This window comes from Macaca fascicularis, chromosome 6 (genome assembly GCF_037993035.2).
Source record: "Macaca fascicularis isolate 582-1 chromosome 6, T2T-MFA8v1.1".
NCBI lineage: Eukaryota > Metazoa > Chordata > Mammalia > Primates > Cercopithecidae > Macaca > Macaca fascicularis.
In genome coordinates, this window is record NC_088380.1 from 185,747,616 (window position 1) to 185,769,583 (window position 21,968).

At 41.8% G+C, this 21,968-nt stretch overlaps 1 protein-coding gene across 39 annotated transcripts in view; it reads left to right on the forward strand.

Moving 5' to 3' along the window:
* Window positions 1–21,968, forward strand: part of ZFP2 (ZFP2 zinc finger protein) — a 52,156-nt gene that overhangs the window by 5,931 nt on the left and 24,257 nt on the right. For 18 of the 39 annotated variants that reach the window (XM_073994951.1, XM_073994942.1, XM_073994957.1 and 15 more), the window contains exons 1-2: window positions 9,345–9,429; window positions 12,077–12,170. The exons of 2 other annotated variants lie outside the window; for them this stretch is intronic. Coding sequence is in view for 6 of the 37 variants with exons in the window: in XM_073994932.1 (XP_073851033.1) it covers window positions 12,138–12,170 (33 nt within the window). In the remaining 31 variants the exon portion in view is untranslated. Of the gene's footprint in view, window positions 1–9,344; window positions 9,430–12,075; window positions 12,171–21,968 lie in introns of those variants that run through there. 19 more of the 39 variants (XM_073994953.1, XM_073994943.1, XM_073994964.1 and 16 more) reach the window with 3 other exon arrangements.

The following is a 21,968-nucleotide window of genomic DNA, read 5'->3' on the forward strand; positions in this document are numbered from 1 at the left end:
TAAATCTAGTATTTGCAGGGACCTGGTGTAGAGGGCTCCTGATAGGATAAAATAAAAATATTTGAAATGAAAGGTGTAGTTACCCTGTCAGAGACTTTGAATGCTGTCTAAGACTGCAGGAGTTTGGATATGATGATGGACATATTAATTCACTGTATATTTCTGAGGAGCAAATGACCAATTTGAAGACTATTTTAGGAAGAATTATCTGATAGAATAGATGATTCAAAGATTATTTAGTCATTTCTGGCTTGAGAAACTGAAGGACTGATTCTTGGGAGTAGGGCTTTGGGCGAGTCTGTAAGAAGAGTTCTTAAGGAGAACTAAAAAGGTTATTTCTGTTCTTGGTGTCTGAAACTGTTCTGGTATTTTGCCAAATACTACAGATGCTAGAATTCTTAATTAAAGCTGACATGGTTATATTTTTAAAAATTAAGGTGCAATTAGTCTTTCAAGATCAGAAGATATTTTGTTAGTAACATAGTTCAGTCTGTTCCAGGCTGTAAAGTCAGTTATTTCAGTAATATAATTTCTAAGATCTATAAAAAATGAAAATATTTTATTTTCTTACATAACTTTCTTTGAGAGCATTGAACAGTCAAGAAACTTGTATGTTTTCCAGTCCCCATTCCGCTTCAAGTTACATAGTGTCTAGCCTTTTCAGCTCTAGAAATTCCACATTATTATGTAATATCCTGCTTTATGGTTCTTAGTGGTATATGGTATAGATCAACTCAAAATTTTAAATTTTCATCATATGAATTTTTGTGTAGAGATTTCAAGATGAGTTGACCTGAGGACAAAAAGAACTACAAAGAAATTTTACTGTTTTCCTGTTGGTATATATTGTTCAATAAAACAATATATTGGTATATATCATTCAATAAAATAATTATGTATTACAAATTAAATTTTCAACCTAAAAATCAGATTGTTCCAGGAAGATGGAATAGACAGATGTACCTTTCCTTATTTATCCCATACATCTGAAACCTTGTATATTATAAACAACCATAAGACTCTGGTGATTCTTTTCTTTCTTTCTTTCTTTTTTTTTTTTTCCTTCAAGACAGGGTCTTGTTCTGTTCCCAGGATGGAATGCAATGATGTGATCACGGCTTACTGCAGTCTTGACCTCCTGGGCCCAAGTGATCCTCCTACCCCAGCCTCCAAAATAGCTGGGACCACAGTCCTGTACCATGCATCAATCACTGTGCCTGGCTATTTTTTTTGCAGGGATGGGTTTCCATACGTTTCCCAGGCTCCAACTCCTGGGCTCAAGTGATCCTTCCACCTTGGCCTCCCAAAGTGCTGGGATACAGGTGTGAGCCACCATGCTTGGCCGGTGGTGATTCTTTTTACCTCGTATATCCCAGACTTGGAGCTGAAGAAGGTAGAAACCCAGAAACACCGACAGAGACCCACCAAAAAAAGAAGCTCTAAGAAAAGTCTCTACCCAAAGGACCAGGAATTTGGCAGTCTAGGAAGACAGAAAACTTTAGACAGCCACTCTACTTTAGTCAGACAACCAGATAAAGCTGCACCCATGACTATGCACACCAGCAAAAGCCAAGTGGGAAGTCTAAACTTCCACCCTTATTAGGATGTAAAGAAGGCTCATAAAACCCCTGCTGGGTGGTGTCAGAGGCCAAGAGCTAGGTTATTCATCCACGCTGGCTGGTAGTGAGCACCTGCCCCATCTCAGCAATAATAGTGGGGACCATGTGCAGAAGGGCTTCCATCCCCACCCCGTGGGAAGAAGGCATAATTTCCCATTTCTGCTAGGTTAGTGTAATGTGGGCCTAGTGCAGAGTAAGACCATTTGCCCCTGCCCAGCAGTAATCAGACCACATTCCAGCCCCACAGTGTTGCTGGAACTAAATAGGGAGCCAGGACTAAGGCACGCTTGTACCTCCCAACCACAGTTATATCAGTGCAGGCCTAGTGAGCTGCCGGAAATCTCACCCACACGAAGTAAAATGGAGACCCTTAATATCGTGTGGTATCCAGAGATGTCAAATGAGGAACCTGAACTTCTAGTCCACCTGGTCAAATAAGATTCAGAGTTTTATCACATAATACCAAAAATGGTCAAGTTTCAACAAAAGTCATGTCAAGAGCCAGGAAGATCACTTGAATGAAAAATGACAATCAGTAGACACTAACAAGTTAATGATAGACATGTTAGAATTATGTGACAAAGATTGTTAAGTAGCCATCATAAACGTTTCAATGAGCAATTATGAAAATGTTTGAAATAAAAAGACTCTAAGCAAAGAAGTGAGATAAAGAAAAAATGGAAATTTTAGGCTGGGCGCAGTGGCTCATGCCTGTAATCCCAGCACTTTGCGAGGCCGAGGCGGGCAGATCATGAGGTCAGGAGTTCAAGACCAGCCTGGCCAATATGGTGAAACTCTGTCTCTACTAAAAATGTAAAAATTAGCCGGGTGTGGTGGTGGGCACCTGTAGTCCCAGCTACTTAGGAGGCTGATGCAGAAGAATCGCTTGAACCCGGGAGGTGGAGGCTGCAGTGAGCCAAGATCATGCCACTGCACTCCGGCCTGGGCAATAGAGTGAGACTCTGTCTCAAAAAAAAAAAAAGGAAATTTTAGAACTAAAATACAGTAACCAAAAATTTAAAAACTCACCTCATAGGCACAACAGCAGAACTGAGAGAACAGAGGAAAGTATCAGTGGATTTAAAGATATAATAGAATTTACTCAGTCTTAAATACAGAGAGAAAACAGACTGGAAGAAAAGCAGAGACTCAGGAAATCTGTAGAACTGTAATAAAAGATCTAACAATATAATCAGTTCAGGAGAGAGAGAAGAAAGAGTGGGCCTGGAAAATCTTTGAAGTATTAATGGCTGAAAATTCACAAGTTTAGCAATAAGTATGAACCTATACATTCAACGAGCTGACCAGACCCCCACAAGCATGAAACCGAGGAATCCACACCAAAATACATCACAGTTCAACTTCGGAAAACTAAAAATCTGGAGACTAGAGAGAAAAATCACACCTTACCTATAGGGATAAAAATCAAATGAAAACAGATTTTTCACCAGAAACCACAGAGGCACAATGTTTTTCAAGTATTGAAATAAAAGAATTTTTAACCCAGGGAAATGACATTGGCAGAATAGGAAGCCCTAGTCTCTTGTTCTCCCACAGAGACATCAACTAAACATCAAATTACAAACCAAATTGCTTTTGTGAGAATTGCAGACACTATTTAAGAGGTTGTAGCACCCCAAGTGAGCGCAGAGAAGAGACACATCAGAGTGGTAGAAAATTTTTGACATTTCACCCACCCGAGCCACTCCCGCTGCCTCGCATGGCAAGGTGTGATGAGGAAAACAACACTCAGCCCTCAGGTTTTCCCTCAGGAGGGAAGAGTGGGCTGTGCATCCAATGTTTTAGCTTTTCATGGTGCTTTCCAAGGGCATGGTTTCTGTCTCATGAGACTCAGAGTACTGACTGGAATTAGTAGTTTGGATGCTAGATTGGGGGCTGCTGAGGACAAAGGTGAGCACTGGAGCTTGTTACATCACCAGAGAGACTAATACTGCAAACAGTCAGAGGAACAAGAGGTTGCAATCTCTAAAGAAGAAGCAGGCGAAAACCTCGCTCTATGCACAAGCCCAGAGAAAGTAGCATCCCCAGAAAAAGTTTGAGACAATCCCAGAATCTCTAGTTATGCTAAATGATGACGATCTTCTTTTATACAAAGCCAATCCTCAAAGACTCCTGGAGGGGACTGTTTTTTCAAATGGCCACATCTCAACAAAAGATCACAAGGCTATAAAGAAAGAGTGAAACATGTCCTAATAAAAAGAAACTAACCTCCAGAAACCAACCCTAAAGAAATGGAGATCTGGCCAGGCGAGGTGGCTCATGCCTATAATCCCGGCACTTTGGAAGGCCAAGGCAGGGGGATCACTTGAGGTCAGGAGTTTGAGACCAGCCTAGCCAACATGGTGAAAACCATCTCTACTAAAAATACATAAAGTATTCATGTGTAGTGGCGTGCGTCTGTAGTCCCAGTTAGATGGGAGGCTGAGGCATGAGAATCCCTTGAACCTGGGAAGTGGAGGTTGCAGTGAGCTAAGATCGCATCACTGCACTGTAGCCTGGGTAACAGAGACTCTTGTCTCAAAAAGATGCTAAAGAGAATTCTTTAAATAAAAGGTAGTAACAACATGAAACTATGAAAATATAAAGCTCTGATAAAGGTAAATACATAGATACAGAATCCCTTAGTATTGTAATGTTGGAACATAAACCATTTTTAAGCGTGCTGTAAAATTTGAAAGAAAAAAGCAAAGCTAGGTTGGGTGCAGTGACTCACACCTATAATCCCAACACGTTCGGAGGCTGAGGCAAGTGGATCACTTGAGGTCAGGAGTTTGAGACCAGCCTGATCAACATGGTGAAACCCCGTATCTACTAAAAATACAAAAATTATCTGAGCATAGTGGCGGGTGCCTGTAATCCCAGCTACTTGGATGAATTAGGAGAATTGCTTGAACTTGGGAGGTAGAGGTTGCAGTGAGCTGAGATTGCACCACTGCACTCCAGCCTGGACAACAAGCGAGACTGTCTAAAAAAAAAAAAAAAAAAAAGCGGGGGGAGGGACGGACCAAAGCTGGGCATTGTGACATATGCCTGTAATCCTAGCACTTTGGGAGGCTGAGGTGGGAGGATCACTTGAGGCCAGGAGTTCGATACTAGTCTGGCCAACATAGGTAGATCCTGTCTCTACGAAACATTTTAAAATATTAAAAACTGATTGCTATACCTTTTTGGTAGATTAGCCCTTTGTCATTATGTAATTTTCCTCTCTCAATTTTCTTTGTCTACAAAGTCCACATTATTTAATATTAATACAGTAGGCCACTTTAGTGCCTTTGACATTGAACTCATGGGATTCTGGATGACCAGGGTCATTGTCCAATATCAAAAGGAAATTCAAGAGCAGTCCCTTACTGGCAAGGTACTTCCTGATTTCATGGACAAAAGCATCAGTGGAACCAGTCCAGAAAAAGTTTCTCATTGTCCAGGCCTTTTGGTCGTGTGCCCAAGAACGGAAAGTTCGTACTTAACCTTTTTCCTCCAAGGCTTGGAGGTCAGCAGCGTTATACATAACAGCAGTTCTGACTACTTTTGCACGAAACAGTAAAGATACTCTATTCCTTCCTGCCTTTATTTTTTGTAAAGACAGCATCTTGCCATGTTGCCCACGCTGCCCTGGAACTTGCGGTCTCAAATGATCCCGCGACTTCAGCTTCCCAGGGTGCTGGGATTGCAGGCATGAGCCACTGTACCCAGCCTGGCTTTTACCTTTCCTACAGCTGTCGAATTTGGCAATATTTCAGGTTTGCCAAGCAAATAACATCCATCTGCTTCTAAGATTTAAAATGTTGCTGGCGTGTCCTTACTTGTTCTACCTGACCTTGTGAATTAACAAGCTTTCAAACAATCCTTTACATTTGCTTTTAGTGGTACAGAGGAGGCAAAATACATTTTCCTTGGCCATCTATGTTCGTGGCTGAGACCCCTAAGACAAAAGACAGATTAACAAGAGCAAAACATACAAGTTTGTTTAATGTAAGTTTTACATGACACAGCAGCCTACATAAGGAAAAGAAGTCCCAAAGAAACAGTTGTGTATTTTTATGCTAACTTTGATGAAGTCACAGAGAAATATAAATGGACAAAGAGGATATGATCTAATGGTAATACACTGGGGGCAACTTAGCAAGGCCTGTTTGTTCAGAGGTTTCTCTGTGACTATGTGTCTTCAGCAATAAAGATGTTACTTTCCTCCAGGTACAGGGAGGGCAAATCTCACATGAGAATCTTACGACCTGCTTCAGGGGAAGTTTAGTAAATTCGTACTAGGTTTTACAACCTGCTTTGTGGGAGATGTGTGGAAAAGTCCTTCCTGTTTCTGCTGTTTTCTCAAATGATGAGGTGCCATATTTTGGCAGTGTGTGTCCTGAACTCCATCAATACATATGGGGAGGGAACAAAATTAGATGTGTTCTACCCAGTCTGCCTTCTTTTCTTCTTTACTGTATGCTTTGAAGGCTGCAAAATTTCCTCTCAACATTCCCTTTACCTAAATCTTTTCTAAAAAGTTTCTAGTCTTTTAAAAAATGTCTAGCTTAATTACATTGTCAAAGAATATGGTCTCATGTGATACCAATTCTTTGAAATGTGTTGAGGCTACTTTACAGACTAGTATGAGATCTTTTCGTAAATAAATATATGCTTTTACATGTTTTCTTCAGTTTTGGGATGGACTAGCCTATATGTCCATTCATTAATATAAAACTAATTTTGCTTTTCATATATTTCATATCTATAGTGACCTTTTTGTCAGCTTTTCTACTAGTTATTGAGAAGGTAGGTTAAAAACTCTGAGGCCAGGGTGGTGTCTGAGGCCTATAATCCCAGCATTTTGGGAGGCCAAGGCAGGAGGATTGCTTGAGACCAGCCTGGGCAACAAAGTAAGATCCCATCCCTACAAAAAAGAAAGGAAACAAAACTAAAACTGACTCCCTGCTGTGGTGGATTTCTCAGAACTCTTGGTTCTGCCCATGTTTGCTTTACGTATTTTGTATCTTAGTTATTAAATACATAAAAGTTTAAAATATTTTCTTTCCTGATAAATTAATGCCTTTTTTTTTTAAAGACAGTCACGCTCTTGTTGCCCAGGCTGGAGTGCGGTGGCCTGATACCAGCTCACTGCAATCTCCGCTTCTCGGGTTCAGGTGATTCTCCTGCCTCAGCCTCCCGAGTAGCTGGGACTACAGGTGCCGCCACCACACCTGGGTAATTTTGTGTTTTAGTAGAGACGGGGTTTCACCATGTTGGCAGGCTCGTCTCGAATTCCTGACCTCAGGTGATTGACCCGCCTCGGCCTCCCAAAGTGCTAGAATATTATAGGCATGAGCCACTGTGCCTAGCTAAATTAATCCTTTTATCATTATGTAATTACCTTCTCTACCTGTAGTAATATTTTTTACCTTGAAGTTTTTGTTTGATCTAAATGTAGCTACATAAACTTTCTATGTTTAGTATTTGCCTGTTTTATCTTTTTCCACCTTTGACTTTCAACCTTTGTTTATCCTCATGTTTTAATAGCTAGATTTTTACAAATCTATTCTGACAGGTTTTTTTTTTTTGTTTTTTTTTTTGTTTTTTTGAGACAGAGTTTCACTCCTGTTGTCCAGTCTGGAATGAAATGACGCAATCCCAGCCCACTGCAACCTTTGCCTGCCTCTCTGCTTCAAGCAGTTCTCCTGCCTCAGCCTCCCGAGTACCTGGGATTACAGGCATGCTCCACCATGCCTGACCAATTTTTTATTTTTAGTAGAGAAGGGGTTTCTTTATGTTGGTCAGGCTCATCCTGAACTCCCGACCTCAGGTGATCTGCTTGCCTCAGCCTCCCAAAGTGCTGGGATTACAGGCGTGAGCCACCACACCTGGCCTTTTCTTTTCATTTGAAAGCTCATTCCATGTGTCTATGTAGTGATTATTGATAGACTTGGATTTATTGCTATCATTTTCTTGTTTATTGTTTGTTTCAAGTTTTCTGATTTTCTCTCTTCCACCCCAACCTCTTTACCTGCTTTTTGAAATTGCACACTCTATGTTGTGGAGGTTGATGAAGGACCATTTCTCTACCAGAACAACTGTGATGAATATGTTTAGGAGGTTTCCATGTTACAGTGTTCTTGTGATTCTGGAGACAACTTGTTCAAGCCATACGTCTTAGTGCAGCAGTAGATTTTTTAGTTAATAATGTTTGGGGCTATCTGGGTTACCTTAGGTTGACTATATGAATAGTTAAGTTTTTCGTATTTTTCAGTATTTTGAAATAGTTCAGACAGTTGTGAAAGAAAAAGGTATTAAAGACAGTAAAACAGATTTTATTAAGTATTGCAGTGGAGGAAAGCAGCTTCAGTAAAGCTGAGCTCAACTCTGATTACAGCAAAGCCAGCCTGGGATTTATAAAGCGTACAAGCACAGTGAGGAGTCAGTGGGTGAAAAATGTCTAAAAGCAGACATCAGGGTATGGGGATTGTCGCTAAAGGCAGGTCAAGGACTTAAGACTTCAAGGTGGCAGATGAGAAATTTGGCTAACTATTGAGGATTGGCTCTCTAGCAGGATTCTAGGGACTTGCAGGCCCAGGACAAGGCCTGGTTAAAAAGAGGGGCTTAGAGGCCTAAAGTTTGGGTAAGGAGAGTGTCTTTGTCACCGTGAAAGAAGCAGAGGAAATTAGCAGCTACCTTTAGAAAACCAAGTGTTACCATATAAGCTACTACGTTGATCTGCACTTCTCCAAGTTCCAAAGTGGCAGATCCATTTGAAATTACCCAAACATAGGCCACACATTTAACTGATGGAGATTTTGTCTACATTCTGTACATTGATAATTCTGAAGCACTCCGAGCAGTGCCTGACAGTGAGTGAGCTGGGGGACGGGGTGTGGTAGTGACTCCTGAGAGGCCCGCAACACGTGCGGCACTGTGCAGCCTCATCTCTTCATTATTCCTTGGTAAGGAGGACCTCTGGGTTCCATGCTTTCAGAGGACAGTGAGGCTTAGCCAAGGCCACCTCCCCTCCCCATGGGGTGGATGCCCACAGACTCCAAAGAGAGACTCTTTTTCTTTTCTTTTTGTTTTTTGTTTTGAGACGGAGTCTTGCTCTGTTGCCCAGGCTAGAGTGTAATGGCACGAGCTCAGCTCAGTGCAACTTCTGCCTTCCGGGTTCAAGCGATTCTCCTGCCTCAGCCTCCAGAGTAGCTGGGATTACAGGCGCACATCACCGTGCCCAGCTAATTTTTTGCTTGTCTGTTTTGAGACAGAGTTTCACTCTTGTTGCCCAGGCTGGAGTGCAATGCACAATCTCAGCTCAGTGCAACCTCCACCTCCCGGGTTCAAGCAATTCTGCCTGTCTCCCAAGTAGCTGGGAGTACAGGCATGCGTCACCATGCCCGGCCTTTTTTTTTCTTTTCTTTTTTTTTTAAAGCATATTTAGTGAAAACAAGGTTTCTCCATTTTGGTCAGGCTGGTCTCGAACTCCTGACCTCAGGTGATCCACCATCTACCAAAGTGCTGGGATTACAGGCGTGAGCCACCACACCTGGCCAGACAGAGTTCTTTAGGCGGGGTAAGGGGCCGCCTGGGAATCCCGCGCCCCGCCTGGACACACCGATGACCTGCAGCGGCCACACAGTGGGCCACTGGCACAGCCTTGCCCTCTGGGCCCCCGTGCCTGCGCACTCCGACGGCCTGTTCGCGCTGCAGCCCCGCTGCCTTGTGGGAAATGTAGTCCGGCGCTCCGGGCCGTAAGCGCCGGGCGCGGCTGCGTCGGTCGCCACTGCTCCCGCTCCTGCGCTCCTGCTGGGAGAGGGTGAGTGCAGGGCCGGTGGCGGGGGTGCGCGCCAGCCTGAGTCTCGTAGGCCCCCGCAGGAGGAGCTCCGCACTGCTGGGCGAGGCCCCTGCCTCCTGAGGGCTGAGGGGCGGGCCCGCCGCAGATGGGCCGGGGGCGCGGCCTCCAGCTCCCGGTGCGCTCCTTCTTCCCCAGGAGCTGGCGGCAGGAGCACACGGGCTGCCGACCTCCAGCGCGGTCCTGGTCAGGCGCCAAGGAGGAATCACAGCCCGGGAGCAGCGGGGATGGGGGCTCGAACAAGGGCCACACCAGCCACCACGGGTCAGGGAGGGGCCCAAGGTTCCAGGAGTCGCTCAGAGCCAGGTTCCTCCTTGGCTTTCCCCAGCCGCGCGGTTTTGTCCTGGGACAGGGCAGATGCTGCGAACGTGGAGCGAACCTGCCCCGCAGACATCCTGGGGATTCTGGGCGAAAGGCCGGGTCTCCCTGCGCAGCATCTGCCCTTTGTGTAAACCGTGTCTGGGGACCCGCCCTCTGGTTCTCATTTGGAGGGCGCTGGCGTGGGTTCACCTCCCATCTCTCAATAAGAATTGGGAGGCCAACGTGGTGCAGGTTTCTACCTCGGAATCTTTTTTTTCCCTTAAGCCATTTCACTGTAGCGCAACTAGAAAATTCAGATTAAAACAATCATTCAAAATATATATCAATCTGCATGGCAGCGTGAATATGTGTATAAGCGTAGAAACACTTTGCGCTTTGTTTTTAAACAAATATGAATATTAGTAACTTTTTCACCATCTATCTTTTAGAATTGAGTCATGAGATGCGTTTGGTAAGGTGTTTGAAGTGCACAAATCTTAAGCCTCATAGTTTTTTACTGGCCTAAACATCCAATGAAGATAGAGAATACACCTGAAAAAAAAGCATTTCAATATGTTGACGCCATCTACTTATACCAGATTTTAAATACGTCGTCGTTTTAATGAGTGTGAGGGAAAGTATGGATCCTCGTATTTAATCCTCTCCTTAGGTTTTTGTGTTAGGGTTTTTTTTTCCCCCCCCCAGTATTATAAACAATATAGGCCATCTGGCTGCATACATCTTTGCATTTTGTCTTATTCTATAAATCTCTTAAAGTGCTGAGATCTGGCCACTGCACTCCAGCCTGTGCGACAGAGCAAGACTCCGTCTTAAAAAAAAAAAAAAAAAGTCTCTTAAAGTGAAATTTCTAGGTCAAGGGTACAGTAAGGCTTTTGATACTTCCTGTCTTATTCCCTCCAGAAAAGTTCCAGTTTATACAAACACTTGCAGTGTAAGAGTGCGAGATTTACCCACACCAACTGTGAATGTTAGTATTCTCTTGAACTTCTGAGAGGTGCAAAAGATGGGATTGTTTACATTTGCATTTTGAACACTAATGAATATTTTCATGCAGTTTGCATTTTGTATTTTAATGTTGTGTCTCATACATAAATAAGCTTCTTTCCTGACTATGCAGAAATGTCACAGGTTCGTATGGTCAGACATGAAAACCTTTTCTTCACGCTTGGGTGTTTGACATCATTGGCAGAGAAGCTGTCTGTCCCACGAGATCACAAAAATGTAGTTTCTCTTAGTACTTTCATGTTTTGTGTACATTTACATTTTTTTTCAAATGGTAAGCCTTTGTTACAGTTTACTTAGTAATTTTTTTCTTTGGTGATATGAAATGTCATTTATTTCATATCTTGAATGAAATATATACACACACACACACACATATATACATACATGTGTATTTGAACCATTTAGGTTGGTAGAATTTTAATTTGTTCCATTGATCCTTTCCCTGTTTGCCTATAACATCCATTATGGCAGAGAGTTTATCTGTTTTATTGACAGCTGTATCCACCCCTACCCCATGCAATGGTGCCTGGTATGCAGTAGGTGGTCAACAGTATATCTGGTGAATAAGTCAGTAATACTGTGTTCCAATTCTTGTAGCTTTGTGAATACTGGCGGGCATGTTGTTTCTCATCAGTATTCTTTTTTAAAAAAAATCTTAGCTGTTGTAACGCACAACTTAAATATTTTTTCCATAATTAATGAACCTTTTTTTTTTTTTTTTTGAGATGGAGTCTTGCTCTGTCACCCAGGCTTGAGTGCAGTGGTGTGATCTCAACACTGCAACCTCTACCTCCCCAGTTCAAGTGATTCTTCTGCCTCAGCCTCCTGAGTAGTTGGGATCACAGGCGCCCACCACCACTCCCTAATTTTTGTATTTTTAGTAGAGACAGGGTTTCGCCATGTTGGCCAGGCTGGTCTCGAACTCCTGGCCTCTAGTGATCCACCTTGGCCTCCCAAAGTGCTGGGATTACAGGCGTGAGCCACCGCGCTTGGCCCATATTAACTTTAAAATATTGTTACTTAGGCATAACTTGGTTGGGAATGTGTTAAGTTTATGAATTAAAGAAATGACATCCTGTATATTGAGACGTCTTGTGCAAGAACATGTCATGTCTCTTCTGTTGTTCATCTTTATATAGCTAAATAGGCATAATGAAGTCAACTTAATACGTGAAAATCATTTTCTTTATGTAGCTACTATTCAGGTCTTGTTTAGTTTATTTATAGGTATTTTCATTGCTGTTGGAGGAGTCTTGTTTCTCATGGCTTCTTTCCCTTCCCTCAGCTCTGCCTCCTCTGGTTTTGTCCCTCCCCAAGGAAGAAACACAGGAAGGAAGGAGAAGGCAATGGCTGCTTGGCTTCTGCCTTTGGGAGCTGGGGTGAGCTCATTTTTCTCTCTCAAACCTCCCCCTTACTCCTGTACTGCATGTGGGCCTCACTGCTGAGGACCGGGTTATTGAAATGGCAGAATGCTGGATATTTTTCACAAAGCCCCCTCTGTGTTCCTGACCTCTGTTCCCAGCTGCCACTTATTCAGCTGGATACCCTGGCCTGCTGTGTTTTTGGTGCTGTTCAAGGGTCAGAAAGGGAAAAAAATTATATGCAAGCTGGTCCTGGTGCTTAGGGCTTATGGGCTCTCAGGGATCATAAAAGAGGGCACATCTGCATGGGATACAGTCATAATTGCACCTGAATATGGTAATAAGAACAAGTGTCGTTAGGGACCCACATGATCAGTATTCCAAGCTTGAGTGAAGGGGAGGATCAGGGTGGTGGCCAGGAGAAGTAGGTAGTGTTCGCCCATCTCAGGGGCTGGGAAGGGATAACTGGAGAGGATTTGCTGTAATGGAGTCAGTGTGTCCACAGTTTAAATCCCAACTGTACCATTTCATAGCTACAGTGTCTTGGCAAGAGGCTTGACTTTCCTGAAACATTATTTCCTCATGGTCATAATAGGAGTTACAGCATTAACTAAGTGTCTGCCATACAGATGCAATTGTTAAGAATTTCACATGGCTCATTTCATTTAATAATAATAGCTACTTCATAGGCCTCTTGAAAGTTCAAATAAAATAATGAAAGTAAAAAATGCCTGGCATGGTTCCTGGAGTGTTGAAGTTATTCAGCAAGTTGTAGGCATTCTTAGTATCATCCCAGCCAAGAGCCTGGTGTATAGACTTTTAGAGGTGGAATGAAGGGGACAGTGACTGATAGTGAGACATGCTTGGCTGGAGTAGAAGAAATCGGATTAAAACTTTAGGACCAAGTGTCAGGAAGGAGGAGTGTGTGTGTTTGGCGGGGTGGTGGCCATGGGGTTGGAGGTCAGTCTGAGGAATTTTGATAAGGGAGTTGGCACGATCAAAGCTTTTCTAGGAAAAAGTAGTGTCCATGAGATGGAGGGAAGCATGGAGCTGGGATGGTAGGTGACGATTCTAGGCTTGTCTGAAAAAGAAAATAAGGCATCAGAAGACTTGACCCTAACTTCTTTCTTTTAAAGGTTAAACTAACTTAGCCTTGTTGTCTGGAATATTGAAGACTTACGGCATTTTCTCTTTTCATAAAATTATATATTAGGGGTCGTTGATTTATTAGGATCACTTGTTTATTTATTAGAGACCAGTTTAAAGAAAGCTTCGTGGAGGCTAGTATAAACTGTTGTGATTTCCATTTGTACTACTTTCTTCAGTATTATCACACTCAGTTATAAAAGGCAAAATAACTTTTAAAATGGGGGTATTGGAGAAAGGGAGTTTCTGGAAGAGGGAAAGGTGGAAAGGGGAAGCATTCAGAAGATTTTGGTTGATGACAGTTGTGGTTTGGTTCTCAGTAACCTAATTTTAATTTGTGTAGTCAAAATAGTGTTAATTTTTAAATCAGCTTTTTCTGAGGCACAGCTTAATAAAATAACCCATTTTAAGCATTGAGTTTTGACAAATTTATGCACCAACATAGCCACCCCCTCAGTCAAGGTACAGAACATTTGCATCACCCCCAGACAGTGTCCTCATGCCACTTCTAGTCCACGTCCCCCACCCCAGGAAGTAACTGGGTTGAGTTCTGTCTGTATAGTCTTGCCCTTTCTAGAACTTCATGTAAATGAAATCAAACAGTATATATGCTTTTGTGCCTGGCATTTTTTGCTCAGCGTAGTGTTTTTCAGATCTATCCATGATATTGTGTGTAGTGATAGTTTGTTCGTTTTATGTCTTAAGTAGCACACAGTTGAATATACCACCTTTTGTTCATTCACTTGTGAACAGACATGTTCAACTTGTTTCCTGTTTTTAGCTATTAGGAATAAAACTGCTCTGAACATTCATGTATGAGTCTGTTTGTGGATATATACTTTCATTTCTCTTGGGTAAATACCTAGGAGTGAAATTGCTAGGTGAAGTGTACATTTGACTTTGTAACAAACAGCTAAACTATTTTCCAAAGTATATGTACCATTGTACATTTCCTCCTACAGTATTTGAGAATTCCAGTTGCTCCACATGCTCTTCCATACTTGGTGTATCTGTTTCCAAGAGCTGCTGTAATAAAGTACCACAAATTGAGTGGCTCAAAACAATAGAAATTTATTGTCTCACGGTTTTGGAGGCCAGAAGTCAGAAATGAAGGCATCTGCAGGGCCATGTTCTCTGAAACTTGTGGGGGATCCTTCCTTGCCTCTTCCTAGCTTCTAGCTTCTGGTGGTTTGCTGGGACTCTTTGGTGTTCCTTGGTGCATGGCTGCATCACTCTAATCCCTATCTCCTTTGTCACCTGATGTTATCCTTATGGGTTGATGTCTTCAAATAGCCATTTTTCTTACAAGGATAGGGGCCCACCCTACTCTATTATGACCTCATCTTAATAGTTAAATTTGAGACAACCATATTTTCAGATAAGGCCATATTGCAAGGTACTAGAAGTTGGGACTTCAACATATCTCTTTTGGGGGACACAGTTTATAACATTAGGTATTATAAGCTTTTTAAATTTTAGTTATTTTCAAGGGTGGAAAATGGTATCTTGTGTGTGAGTGTGTGTATGTGTTTTTTTTAACTTTTATTATGAAATAATTTCAGACTTTAAAAACTGCTGCAAGGCCGGGCACGGTGGCTCACACCTGTAATCCCAGCACTTTGGGAGGCCGCGGCAGGTCAATCATTTGAGGTCAGGAGTTCAAGACCAACCTGGCCAACATGGTGAAACCCCGTCTCTACTAAAAATACAAAAAAATGAGCCAGGTGTGGTGGCACACACCTGTAATCACAGCTACTCAGGAGGCTGAGGTGGGAGAATCATTGGAACTCAGGAGGCAGAGGTTGCAGTGAGCTGAGATCACTCCACTGCACTCCAGCCTGGGAGACAGTGAGACTCCATCTAAAACAACAGCAACAACAAATGCTGCAAAAATAAAACAATTTCTGGATAGTCTTCATCTGAATTAACATTTTGCCATTTTTCTCTTCCTGTATACACACACACGTTTGTGTAATATATTTCTGAACCATTGGAGAATAAATTGCAGACATGCCCATTTCACTCTTAAGTGTCTGTGTGTGCTTTGTTATCATACATGATAAAAATACAGTTATCAAAATGAGAAAACTTACATCGATACAATACTATTAGCCAATCTACAAACCTTACTTGGATTTTGCCACCTGTCCTAGAAGTGTCCTTTACCTGGTGCAGAATCCAATCCAGACGACACATTGTATTTAGCTGTCGTATCTCCTTGGTGTCCTTTCATCTAGAATAGTTCAGGATTGATCTTCAATGACTTGGATACTTTTGAAGAGTACAGGCCAGTTATTTCATAGAATGCTCCCCAATGTGGGTTTGTTTGATGTTTGCTGTTAATCTGATTCAGATTGTGATTAATTAAAATTTGAATGGCTGATGTAGTCACAGTGTTCAGAATTCAAAAATAAGCATTCACTTAAAATAAGTCTTCTTCCTACCCTTGTCTCCAAGCTCCCTATAACCCCCCCCCAAAAAGGTAATGATTCTCATTTCTTAGGTAGCCTTCCAGAGATGACTACAAAAGCCCATAAATATATGTATTTTCCCCAATTTTTAATCCAGTTGGTAACAGATAATATTTACTTAGGAGTCTGCACCTGTTCTTGTTTTTTTTTTTTTTTTTTTGAGACGGAGTCTCGCTCTGTCGCCCAGGCTGGAGTGCAGTGGTGCAATCTCTGGTCACTGCAAGCTCCACCTCCCGGGTTCACCCCATTCTCCTGCCTCAGTCTCCGAGTAGCTGGGACTACAGGTGCCTGCCACCACGCCCGGCTAATTTTTTGTATTTTTAGTAGAGACAGGGTTTCACTGTGTTAGCCAGGATGGTCTCCATCTCCTGACCTCGTGATCTGCCCACCTCGGCCTCCCAAAGTGCTGGGATTACAGGCGTGAGCCACCGCACCCGGCCACCTGTTCTATTTTTAGCTATTTTGCATTTCCCAATATATCTTGGAGACCTGTCTGTATCAGTACATCGGAGGCTTCTTTCTTTGATTATGTGGGTATATCATAGTTTAGTTAACCGGTCTGCCTTAAGGGACATTAGTCTAGACACTTGATAGCAGCTGATGACAGACATTTCTTCACTTCTGTTGCTGCTTCTCTGAATTACTGATCAATCACTTGGAACTGTACAGTAGATAATGAGAAATGAGTAACTCAGATGTTGAGAAATAAAGTAAAGTGTAAAAAAGTGCAGACGTGTTTATAACCTGTAAATGAAATGCAGTTATGAAGTTCAGTAATAGATTTGGGACACATCAGTGCAACATTAGAGTTGTTTTCCTTTTTTCATCTTTCTCCATAGTTTCATCTTTCCCATATTGGCCAGTGATGTGAGTATGAATTGTCCAGGTATTACTTTTATTTGCCTTTAAATTTAATCTTTTTTTGAATATAAATATTGGGCATATGGACTAATCATATCTACTATCCATTTTTAAAAATTTAAAGGCTGTGAGAGAGAATTCCAGGTTTCCAATCCTCAGAAACAACTATGACGTACATTCTTCCAGCCTTTTAAAATACCTCTCTACACCCTTTGCCCATTTTTAATACAGGTTATTTACATGTAAAAGAGGTATTTTCTATAAAGTGGATAGTATTCCTTTGCTATATGTTGCCCATATTCTCCATCGTTTTTCTTTTAAATTTGTTTATAATGTCTTTTGTTACAATAAGTTTTGAAGTTTTATGCAGTTAAATTTCCTTTCTCTTTGTTTGGCTTTGGGATCATGCTATGAAAAGGAGCCGGGCGCGGTGGCTCACGCCTGTAATCCCAACACTGGGGCCAAGGTGGGTGAATCACGAGGTCAAGAGATCGAGACCATCCTGGCCAACATGGTGAAACCCCGTCTCTACTAAAAATACAAAATTACAAAAATAAAATACAAAAATACAAAAATTAGCTGGGCGTGGTGGCACGTGCCTGTAGTCCCAGCTACTCGGGAGGCTGAGACAGGAGAATCAGTTGAACCCAGGAGGTGGAAGTTGTCGTGAGCCAAGATTGTGCCACTGCACTCCAGCCTGGCAATAGAGTGAGACTCCGTCTCAAAAAAAAAAAAAAAAAAAAAGAAAATATTTCTGTACCCCAAGGTAATATAAATATTTTTCAGTGTTTTCTATTAGTTTTATAATTTTAAATTTACATCCTTGAGCTATCTGGAATGTATTGTCTGTGATGTGAAGTAGGGATCTAACTTCATTTAACATGATGTGGTGAAGCATTTCATCCATCCATCCACTCGTTAAACATATTTAGCGCCACTCTGCCATGTGGTGTGCTGTGTTCTGGATACTGGGAATATTGCAGTGAATAAGAGAGGCAAAGTGTCCTTCTCTGAGCTCTTACTTTCCATAGGGGATACAGACAATAAAGAGGAAATATTGTTGAGGATAGTGTTAGGTGCTGTGATGAGGACAGCAGGACAACATGGTAGAGTGTCACTCAGGGCTGTTTTAGCTCAGCAGAGGAGTGGCCCCTCTCAGGAGATGGCACTGGAGCTGATGTTATCTACTGAAATAATCTGCTCACTCTCCATGGACTTGAAATGGAACCTTTAAAATATGCCAAATTGTCACATATATATGAAATTTATATGAGAGTTTATAATATATATAGTTTACTTATATATGTTTATTTTAAAAATTTATATATATAAGTTTGTTTTTCTGGATTCTATTCCATTTTATTTCTGTTGTAATACCACATTATTTTATTTGTTGTCTCAGAATTCTTTTTTTTTTTTTTTTTTTGAGCTGTCACCAGGCTGGAGTGCAATGGAGTAATCTTGGCTCACTGCACCCTCCGCCTGCCGGGTTCAAGGAATTCTCTTGCCTCAGCCTCCTGAGTAGGTGGGACTATAGGCATGTGCCACCACGACTGGTTAATTTTTTGTATTTTTAGTAGAGACGGGGTTTCACCATGCTGGCCAGGCTGGTCTCGATCTCCTGACCTCGTGATGTGCCTGCCTCAGCCTCCCAAAGTGCTGGGATTACAGGCGTGAGCCACCACGCCCGGCCTATTTTGTTATTTCGTAAAGCAACTCTCGCCTCATTTTTCTTTTCAAAAGTTTTGTTACTGTTCTCATAATATTTATCCTTCTAGTAAAATTTTATTATCAAGTTCCAACAGTAATAGTAAAAAAGTAAAATTATGCAGTTCTGATTTGAATTTCAAAGTGTGTAAGTCAATATGAGGAAGATTGCCATCTTTACGATGTTTATTCTTCATATTAAGTTAAAAAAAAAAAAAGATGATACTTTATTCTATTCAGATCTTTCATTATGGCCTTTGTTCACTCTACAGACCGACCATGAAGGTCTTGCATATTTCTCTTAAATGTATTCTTAGGTGTTTCATTTTTTGTTGCTGTTGTAACTGGGGTTTAAATATGATTGTGATTTTGTAAAGAAAGAAATTTGGATTGCTAAGTATTGCATCTGAAGACATTTTGCTGCCTAAAACATTTTGGTGCCTAAAACTTCATCACTATCATATTTTCTTTATAAATTATACTTTCATCATTTATAATGTCCTTATTCTATTTGATATGCAGTTTTTTCAAACAATATCAAAAGGCCTTTGTCTTTAGGTTTAAGAAAACCTCTGTATGAGTAAGATAAACCCATGAAGCTCCTTAAACACCATGAGTTATCCTGTACTGAATGTAGTGCTAGGGGGAAAATGAGTCATACTAAATAGAAAAGAGGAAAGGAACAAAACATCTTAAGGGATTGATGACAAATGTATGGTACTACTAAGTTTCATGTTCACTTTTCTTTTTTTGGAGACAAGGCCTGGCTCTATTGCCCAGACTGGACTACAGTGGTGTGATCTCAGCCCACTGCAACCTCCGCCTCCTGAGCTCAAGTCATGTTCCCACCTCAGCCTCTCAAATAGCTGGGACCACAGGTGCACGCTGCCACGCCCAGCTAATTTTTCTCTTTTTGATAGAGACAGGATTTTGTCATGTTACCCAGGCTGGTCTCGAACTCCTGAACTCAAGCCATCCACCACCTGCCTTGGCCTCCCAAAGTGCTGGTATTACAGGTGTGAGCCACCACGTCCAGCCATGTTCACCTTTCAAGGTGCCTTTTGTAGTTACCTAAATCAGCACTTTACTAGCCCACCGCTGGCACAAGGATCTGCAGTGCATTTCACAGTAGAAGCTCTGTGCATGCTGGGCACAGAGCCAGCACTTAAGGTGGTAAGAGTTTAGGGAAGCAAGGAAGATCCTCACATAACAACCTGGATTTGGACTTTTATTTTGCCTACTGTATTCAGCTAACAAGGTAATTTATAGAAAAAAAGTGGATTATTTTTGGAAGGGGAATCTTGTATTTCTGATTTGATGCCTTTCACGAAAAAGAGGCTTACTCTTGTTTTCACATATATTCTCCCTTATCTGATAATGTTATTCTTGCTGCTTTATTTATATGTGCATTTGTCTGCCATATCCTGTCTCTGCCCTCCTCTTGTGAAATTTTAAGATCTTTGGTTTCTGTTTTACATATATCTTTTGTAGGTACCATACAGCTGGATTTTAAATCAATTTTAGAGTTTTTGTCTTTTTTTTTTTTTTTTTTTTGAGACAGAGTGTTGCTCTGTCACCCAGGCTGGAGCGCCGTGGCGCAATCTCGGCTCACTGCAACCTCTGCCTCCCAGGTTCAAGCGATTTTCCAGTCTCAGCCTCCCAAGTAGCTGGGACTACAGGTGCCCGCCACCATGTCTGCCTAATTTTTTTGTTTTTTTAGTAGCGATGGGGTTTCACCGTGTTGGCCAAGCTGGTCTTGAACTCCTGACCTCAAGCAATCTGCCCACCTCAGCCTCCCAAGTGCTGGGATTACAGGCGTGAGCCACCATGCCCAGCTGAGTTTCTGTCTTTTTTTTTTTTTTTAAAGTTTTTATTTAAAATATTCCCTTTTTAATCTGTTCCAAAGTGTTGGAAGCTGAACTATACAAAGTTCCTGCCACTCATCATTCCAGTAAAGTTTTCTGAGGACATACATTTTAAATGGAAAGATAACAGGAGGACCCTCTAACTGAAACCAGGTAGGACCAGAGTCAGCTCGTCAAGCCCCTGGGGCAGTCGGCCAAAGCTGGCCTTATGGAACGAGCGTGTGGAGAAGTCTGGGGAACTGGGCCGTCTTGTGAGGAAAGGGCTGAGCAAGCTCATGTTCTCTTTAGTGAAAGTGGTCCAAATTCAAATCCAAAAGCCTCCATTATGGCATTCCCTGGCACTCTTCTTATATTTTATACGTTGAAGGCAGCTCCCTCTTTTATGGCCAGTATAAGCAGGCAAAGAAACAAAGGAATATAGATACATATATGTGTACATATATATTTTATACAGTTAAAACATATACATATTTTATATATGTATATATACATATTTGAGAGTAGGGAAAGGAGACGAGGGTCATGTAAACCTAAACAGTCATCACATTACCCCAAATGAGCCTGACTTTAACAAAGAGATAATCAGTAACTCCTGGGGGTTAAGTGACAACATGGATGCAGCAAGAAGGGAAAGGGCACAAATTTAACTCTTAAATATACTTTGATATTTGTTTGGCAGAGTTCAGGCCAACCCCAGGCTCTGTCCTTGCCAGACAAGTAAGCTGATGATATTCAAAGAAAAAAATAAATAAATATAAATTCAAGCAGAGCTCCATACCACAGTTTTCCTTCAAGTCATTGGCCAGCAGGCAGTTCTCAACCACCAGGAACAGAAACTTTGGCTCCAAGGCAAATGAAACAAACCAAAAAAAGTACTTCCACTTACAACATGAAAATACAGAAACTTCATCAAAGAAAGAAAACTATCAAAGAAGTCTACTTCCAGCAAAACTGAGGTAGCACTGCTTTCTCTGCATTTAATGCTTGAGTGGTTCTCAGTATGTGTTCTTAAAAAATGCTCCTTTGACTGACAGGTGCAGCATGTTGATGGATAAAGTCAACATGAAATGCAATCGGTCAAAGAAGGAATGAGCAAGAAGTGAGGGAAATCAGAGTTCCGCATAGATTAGCTTAAAAGGGGGTTGTCACCAGACTACAAATGCTCTTGGCTGGCCTTGGCTCTCCAAGAGCTCTAAATCGCCTGGAAATTAATGCAATGTGATTAAGTTAACACTCCTATTCAAATCTGTGTAGATATTTAAAAATAATTATTACTGGCTGGGGGTGGTGGCTCACGTCTATAATCCTAGCACTTTGGGAGGCCGAGGCAGGTGGATCATGAGGTCAGGAGATCGAGACCATCATGACTAACATGGTGAAACCTCGTCTCTACTAAAAATACAAAAAATTATCTAGGCGTGGTGGTAGGCGCCTGTAGTCCCAGCTACTCGGGAGGCTGAGGCAGAAGGATGGCATGAACCTGGGAGGCGGAGCTTGCAGTGAGCCAAGATCATGCCACTGCACTCCATCCTGGGCAACAGAGCAAGACTCTGTCTCAAAAAAAAAATTTTTTTATTGCAACCTAATTTCAACCATGTAAATAGCACTACACACAGTACAGACCTGCCCTGAGAAACAATATGCAAAACTGAGATCTGGCACTGTATCATTTTATAATGTTAATTCACCCTAACGGTCCCATCCCCTCTCTCTGCTCTATGCCCTCCCCTACCAAAAAAAAAAAGTCTAATTTGTGCAAGAAATGG